The 8,183-nt window shown below is 52.1% G+C and overlaps 1 protein-coding gene across 1 annotated transcript in view; it reads right to left on the reverse strand.

Moving 5' to 3' along the window:
- LOC121572601 (titin-like) overlaps positions 1-6,624 on the reverse strand; it is a 53,254-nt gene extending 46,630 nt beyond the window's left edge. Inside the window, exon 1 of the mRNA XM_045225874.1 lies at positions 6,615-6,624. Within this exon, the coding sequence (XP_045081809.1) occupies positions 6,615-6,624 (10 nt within the window). The remainder of the gene's footprint in view (positions 1-6,614) is intronic.
- Positions 6,625-8,183: the final 1,559 nt, after the last annotated feature.

Consider the following 8,183-nt stretch of genomic DNA (forward strand, 5'->3'; position numbering starts at 1 on the left):
ACGTTGGCCACCAGTATTTCATGCTAAGACAGTGCAATGTCCGGCCAATACCTGGATGTCCAGAGGAGGGTGATGTATGAGCCCAATAAATAAGTCGATCACGAATCTCGAGCGGAACGTACGTCCGCCCCACAGGACACTCGGGGGGAGTAGGGTCGGTACGCAGTGCCCGCTCGATTTCTGAATCGACCTCCCATACCACCAGAGCCACCAAACAAGACTCCGGCAGTATGGAAGTAGGCTCGTTGGACCTCTCCTCTGTGTCATACCGCCGGGACAGGGCATCTGCCTTACCATTCTGGGACCCAGGGATGTATGTGATCTTAAAACGAACCGGGTTAGGAACATGTTCCACCTAGCCTGACGAGGGTTCAATCTCCTAGCTGCCCGGATGTACTCCAGGTTACGGTGATCCATCAGAATGAGGAAAGGGTGTTGAGCCCCCTCAAGCCAATGCCTCCACACCTTTAGGGGCCTGGACTACGGCTAACAGCTCCCTGTCCCCAACATCATAGTTACTCTCCGCCGAGCTGAGCTTCTTGGAGTAGAAGCACAGGGGCGGAGTTTAGGTGGCGTGCCGGACCGTTGTGATAGAACTGCCCCAATACCGGTCTCGGGACGCGTCTACCTCTACTTGGAATGGTAAAGAGGGATCCGGATGCGCCAGCACAGGAGCCGAGGTGAACAGGTTCTTTAGTTTGACAAATGCCCTGTCCACCTCAGCCGACCACTGCAAACGCACCGGACCCCCTTTAGCAGGGACGTAATGGGAGCTGCAACCTGTCCAAAACCCCCGAATAAACCTCCGGTAGTAATTAGCAAAACCCAAGAACTACTGCACCTCTTTTACAGTGGTTGGAGTTTGCCAATTACGCACAGCCGATACCCGGTCTACCTCTATCTCCACGTCAGACGCGGACAACCGATAACCCAAAAAGGAGACGGACTCCTGGAAGAACAGGCATTTCTCTGCCTTGACATACAAGTCATGCTCCAACAGTCGTCTCAACACTCGGCGCACCTGGGCTACATGCTCAGCTCGTGTAGAAGAATACACTAGGATGTCGTCGATGTACACCACTACACCCTGCCCATGCATGTCCCGGAAAATCTCGTCAACAAAGGATTGGAAGACTGAAGGAGCATTCATTAACCCGTATGGCATGACGAGATACTCGTAATGACCCGAGGTGGTGCTAAATGCTGTTTTCCATTCATCCCCCTCCCTAATGCGCACCAGATTGTACGCGCTCCTGAGATCCAACTTTGTGAAGAACCGCGCTCCGCGTAATGACTCCGTCATCGTCGCAATCAGTGGAAGTGTGTAACTGTATTTCACTGTGATCTGATTGAGACTACGGTAATCAATACACGGGCGCAATCCCCGCCCTTCTTCTTCACAAAGAAGAAACTCGAGGAGACCGGAGAAGTGGAGGACCGTATGTATCCTTGTGCCAAGGACTCGGCTATGTAAGTCTCCATAGCCGCAGTTTCCTCTTGAGACAGGGGATACACATGACTCCGGGGAAGAGCTGCTCCTGTCTGGAGATTTATCGCACAGTCCCCCCTGTCTATGAGGAGGTAGCCGTGTTGCCCTCGATTTGCTAAACACGAGTGCTAAATCCTCATACTCGGGGGGAATGCGCAGTGCGGGCACTTGGTTCGGACTCTCTACCGAGGTCGGCCCTATGGAAACACCTAGACATCTCCCTACACACTGGGCAGACCACTCCATAAGAGCCCTCTGTTGCCACGCTATGGTAGGATCATGGGTGCTTAACCAGGGAAGGCCCAACACCACTGGGTACGCAGGAGAGTCAATCAGATAGAACTGAATGATTTCCTCATGACCCCCCTGCGTCGTCATCGTCAGCGGTGCTGTGACATCCCTGATCAGACCCGACCCCAACGGCCGGCTGTCTAATGCGTGGACAGGGAATGGAACTTCTACCGGCCGAAGGGGAATTCCTAACCTAGCACAAAATGCCCGATCAATAAAGTTCCCAGCTGCGCCTGAATCTACTAGCGCCTTATGCTGGGAATGAGGTGCCACCTGTGGAAATCTCACAGGAATACTCATGTGACCAACAGAGAGCTCTGGGTAAGTGGGGCGCCTACTCACCTGAAATGACTCCCCAGTGCGTGGCCTGCTGTCACCTCTCCCAGGAGACCCTCCCCAGCACCTGGCCGCGGTGTGTCCTCCACGACCACAGGTGGTGCAGGGGATGGCCTCCCTCGGGTTCCCTCTCCTCCTCTCTCTAGCACCAGCACCCCCGAGCTCCATAGGAATCGGCTCGGAGGTGCTGGAGGGTGGAATGGACGACCCCCCACTGGGACGTCCGCGGGTAGCCAGCAGGGTGTCTAGACGGATGGAGATGTCCACCAGCTGGTCGAACGACAGGTTGGTGTCCCTGCAGGCCATCTCACGACGAACGTCCTCTCGTAGGCTACACCGGTAGTGGTCGATGAGGGCCCTCTCATTCCACCCCGCATCCGCTGCTAGTGTCCGGAACTCCAGTGCAAACTCCTGTGCGCTCCTCTTCCCCTGTCGGAGGTGGAATAGACGCTCTCCCGCCGCTTTCCCCTCAGGTGGATGATCGAAGACAGTCCTGAAGCGGCGGGAAAACTCTGCGTAGGTGATGGTTGCGGCGTCTATTCCCCTCCATTCGGCGTTGTCCCACTCCAACGCCTTGCCGGAGAGACAGGAGATGAGGGCGGAGACGCTCTCGTATCCCGAGGGCGCCGGGTGTATAGTGGCAAGGTAAAGTTCTACCTGTAGGAGGAAGCCCTGACACCCGGCTGCAGAACCGTCATATGCCCTCGGGAGCGAGAGCCGAATGCCACTGGGTTCCGGTGCTGAGAGAGGAGGACTGGCCGTTGGTGCTGGGATGGTGTGAGAAGGCGTGGGCACCTCCCGATTCATCAAACGGCGCAGTCTGTTGGACACCTCGTCCATGGCGGCCCCGAGTTGCCGGATCATGGTGTCCTGGTAATTGATCCGGTATTCCAGGGATTCGGGTGCCGCCGCTGTTCCTGCTGACTCCATAAAGGTGTGTTGTTCTATCAGAAGGGAACCGATGTGGATGTGGTGGAGGAGTCAGGTGCAGGACACAGAGGTTAAGTCCAACAGATTTTAATAATCCAAAGTCAAATAACACGACCTCGACAAAAACAAGAGGCGAGGGAGCATTACGCAAACACGCGTAAACACTAAACATAAAACAAACAGAGTGCGAACACGTAGCTCCGAACAACATGACAGGGAAAAACAACACACAATAATACTAACACAAAACAAGGAACTATTAGGGCACGCAATCAACACACAATTGGCCACCGGTGGTACCGACAGACAAAAGCAATGGACTGCAGAAACATAGAGCGGTGGTAGCTAGTACTCCGGGGACGGCGCTCGCCGAAGCCTGCCCGAACCAGGAGGAGGAGCAGTCTCGGCCGAAACCGTGACAATTACCTCGTCTAACCGTTGCCCCCGCACATTGACTCGGTACCGGTACCCCCTGTATATAGCCTCGCTATTGTTATTTTACTGCTGCTCTTTAATTCTTTGTTACTTTTATTTCTTATTATTTGTAGTATTTTTTTGTATTCTTTCTTAAAACTGCATTGTTGGTTAAGGGCTTGTAAGTGAGTAATTTGATTTGATTTTAAGGCTGCTGAAGGGAATCCACAGGGAAACTGTGGTAACCTGGACATAATGCTGCCTAACTTCGACCACGAACAAGTCCATAGACCCTACCGGTTCCAAAAAGGCTCCTGAAGAGTCTGGAATGCCTGAACTCACACAAGGAGTCCAAAAAAACAACAGGGCACCTGCTGTCACTTGATAATGCGCATTTGCACGCTGCCTCATCGCCGAACCATGGCAGCCCAAGGCTCAAACCCACAGGGAAACTGTGGTAACCCGGATAAGAGTGCGTAACCGGGCGCGCTTCCTAACTCCCAGACACAGCCATAAGAACACTATGAGCCAGACTGGGAGCAGTTACGTCCAAGCGATAAAACCTCACAAAGGCATGTGGTGAACTTCAACTTGCTGCAGCACAGATATCACCAATCGCTATGCACCTGAACAATGCCCAAGAAGCTGCCACACCCCTAGTGGAGTAAGCACACACAACGCTATGCAAACCTTGCCCTTTGCTGTCATACACCAAGGAGATAGCCTCCACAAACCAAAGAGAAAGACGCTGTTTAGAAAGTACCTTACCCCGAAATGGATTAGCAAAACAGACAAATAGCTGGTGACAAATGCAGATATCCTTGAGCTGATCTATATACGGGCGCAGAGCGCCAATCTATATACTCGCGCAGAGCACGCAATAGTCACAGGCCGTGGATATTTCCACAATGGCCATGAGCAGGGCAGACTTGTGGGAAAGGACCTCCAGGTCCACAGACTCCAATGTTTCAAAATGAGGCTCACACAGAGTAGCCAAGGCCAAAGCCAGGTCCCAGGTCAGTGCCAAAGGCTTAGACACTGGTCTGAGTGATGCTCGTTTTTCAGGAACTGCACCACCAGAGGATGAGACCCCGGGGTAGAGCCATCAATCCCTACATGACACGCCGAGATGGCTGCCATATAAACTATCCATGTAGAAAAGGAAAAGCCCTGCTCAAAAAGCTCTTGCAAGAACACCACAATAGAGCTCTGAAAAGGAGAATCTCCTTTAATCTGACACCAACCCTCAAACGCACTCCAATTATACGTTTACAACCCCCTCGTAGAGGGCATTCACGCCAACTGTATAGTCGTAATCAAATTCGAGGGTAAACCCCTAGCCGTCAATTTCAGCCAAACCCAAAGATTCCATATCTGTGGTCGTGGATAACAAACACTCCTGTGCACCTTGGACAAAAGATACAGACGACACGGAACTCTCCACGGGTCCCTGCCTAACAGGCGGATGATCTCTGCGAACCAGGGTTGTCTCGGCCAACGGGGAGCCCCCAGAAATCAACAACAGACCCTCCTGTTGGACCCTCTCCAAAGAGGAAAAGCATAAAGCCGAGCCCGAGGTCACTGATGCACCAAAGCATCAGTTCCCTACGGATCGTCCAGATCCCTCATTGAGAAGCACAGGAGACAAAGCGCTTTTTCTCGCAATGCGTAAAGATCTACATTGGCCTTGCTGAACCAATCCCATATCTGGGCAACCACCGAGGGGTGAAGTCTTCACTCCATTGAGAGAGGAAAGTAGATCCGCACCCACATTGAGAGATCCGGAAAGGTATGTCGGGGTGAGTGACAAGAAATGCACACTGCTCCTTATGAGCAGATAACGGGCCAGGTTCAGGAGAGGGAGAGAGAGAGAGAGACCACGTCTCCCTGATGTACGGTCACCGCCGTCCCTGTTGTCAGACCTTACCAACACATGCTGCCCCTCCAATATCGGAAGAAAATGCCTCAGCGCCAGAAAAACTGCAAGTAGCTGCAGGTAATTTATTTGCAGCGCCCTTAGCGCTGTCGACCAAACCCCCTTTCCGAGTAGCCCACACACAGTGCTCCCCATCCCAGTGAGGATGACTCTGTTGCGATCACCTTCGGGACATTACCCGGCCCATGGGAACTCACTGTGACAGCAGTCGCGGGCTTCTCCAAGGAGTTAATGGAACCGAGTCCAGAACGAGACCCAGAAAACTGAACGTGTCAGACAACTTTACCTGTGAGTCACCATGAACCCAGAGACCAAATATCAGAAAACAGTGTGAAGATTCACCTGATCCCTCAACTCCGCTATGACCAGCCAATCATCCAGACAGGCCAATATTCTGATCCCCTGACACAGGACGGTGCCAAAGCTGCCTCGCCACCATAGCAAAGGTGCGGGCGACAGGGAGTGTCTGAAGGCAGGACCAGGAACACGTAAGCCACACCCTCGAAATGAAACCTCAGAAACCTTCTGTGGTGAGGATGTATAGCCACACAAAAATATGCATGCTCTGATCAATGGACATTAACCAATCGCTTGGACGCACCAATGCGTGAGCACCTTGAGTTGTTTGTCCAAACCACTCAAGTCCAGGATGAGATGCAGCGTTCCATTGCTCTTAGGAACTAGGAAAGACCAGCTGTACCAACCGCTCTGTACTTCCGACACAGGAATCACCCGACTAGCTCGCTTCCAAAGAAGGGAGGAAATCTCCTCTCTTAAAACAGATGCTAGGACACACCCACGGGGACATCTCGCATGCCCGCCACTGGGTGGAGCACGCAGCCAACCTCCCATACATTGTCATCTACACTCACTACTGCAAGTCGCTCTAGATAAGAGCGTCCATCAATGTAGCTTTCCAGAATGCAGTTCCCAAACACCTTCAGGGAAGCAGAGAACCCATCCAGCTAGCCATTGCTTGGCTGGGATGCCCATCAGGGAATTGAACTCCAGTCCCTTGCATTACAGGTGGGAAACAACTCCGACCACAAACAGCCCCCCTCTCCCCATCTCCGGCAGCCCTGAGGCCACTGTAACACAGTTACAGGCAAACAGGACATCACTTGTGAGTATCTTTAATTTTCATTATTAAATCACATGCCCTAGGGCATGGTCTGAGTCTCAAAACTGGCTGTTTAGCATTTTTGAACTTACTCTTACCACTGGCCATCTTACTCAAGCAGAGCAGAAGTGGTAGGCTTTTAGCAAACACAAATCCTACCCAAGCAAGGAAGCATTAGCTACACAAGCAGAGCAGAAAGTAGCTAGCTTTTAGGAAACACAAAGACTGATACCAAGACCCGAACTCGCAACTAGGGGTAACGAGAATTCTCTCCCCACTAACAGACATCTAAGTTGGAGCGGAATTTAGTAGTGTTCATGTGCTTGAAATATTTGTAAATTGCGTGACATGTTCTCCTTCAGGCGAACTGAAGAGCGAAGAATTTAGGAAATGAATGCGAGCACAGGTGTTTTAGCCAGGAAGGCGGGGCTTCCGAGGGCGGGCTCTGCATTCATTGGCCCGTTGGGTGTGTTTTTAGTTTTCTTCAGGTGAATATGATTGGTAATTGACTCCCCATAGTATTTTATACCGAGTGACCGACTGAAAGGGAACTGTCCCTGTTCTTCTCTGCAGCGAACCAAGGGTTGTTGTCAAACTCCCTATAAAATGTTGGACTTCCAGAGTGAGCATAAATAGATACAATCATCACTGGAGCTTGTCCCACTGTCAGTTTGAACCCGTAGTAGTTTCCAACTTCACCTGACATGAGGCATTGCAAATTTACTGTATCTCCTTGGGTGAATGTCTTCAGGATATCAGACTGAATGATCGTAGCAAGAGAACAGCCTTAAAAATAATAAAAAAACAAAATGTAGCATACTTCAATATCTTTGTTTCTGTGACGAGGTGTGAATGAAGGAGTCAGGCGCAGAAGGTAAAATACCGAAGTCCAGAGTTTATTCCGTTTACATAAATAAAACGCACCCAGCGACAAAACGAAACATCACAAGGGAAATATTCCACCTTGGCAAATACAAATGGAACGATAGCATGGCATCACGGCAGGCTAGCTCCCGTCGGACATCCTCCCTTAGGAGGCACCGGAAATGGTTGATCAGGGCCCGCTCGTTCCACCCGGAACCCCGCTGCCAGCGTCCGGAACTCCAGCACGTAGTCCTGTGCGGTCCTCGTCCCCTGCCTCAGATGGACCAGTCGTTCGCCCGCCTCGCAACCCTCAGGCGGGTGATCGAAAACGGCCCGAAAGAGGCGAGCAAACTCCCCGTAATCCTCCAACGCGGCACCTCCCTCGTTCCACACCGCGTTGGCCCACTCCAGGGCTCTCCCACAAAGGCAGGAAACGAGGACAGATACCTTCTCCCGCTCCAGTGGCGCCGGCCTGATGCTGGAGAAATACAGCTCTAGTTGGAGCAGAAATCCCTTACATCGCGCTGCCGTCCCATCAAACGCCGGTGGCCGAGATATCTGGATCCCTCCAGGGGCTGGTGTGTAGATGGCTGGATCCGGTTGACCAGCTGGTCTCGATAGATCGGGTCCTCTCTTCTCCAGGCGTTGTGCTACCTGAAGAACTCGATCCATCGCTTCCCCCAAGCTGGCAAGCATTGAGGAATGCTCCTGGACCCTTGCCACAACTCCAATCATGCGGTCTTCTCCTGCTGACTCCATTCAGCAGGTGAGTGATTCTGTGACGAGGTGTGAATGAAGGAGTC

This window comes from Coregonus clupeaformis, chromosome 16 (assembly GCF_020615455.1).
Source record: "Coregonus clupeaformis isolate EN_2021a chromosome 16, ASM2061545v1, whole genome shotgun sequence".
NCBI classification, from domain to species: domain Eukaryota; kingdom Metazoa; phylum Chordata; class Actinopteri; order Salmoniformes; family Salmonidae; genus Coregonus; species Coregonus clupeaformis.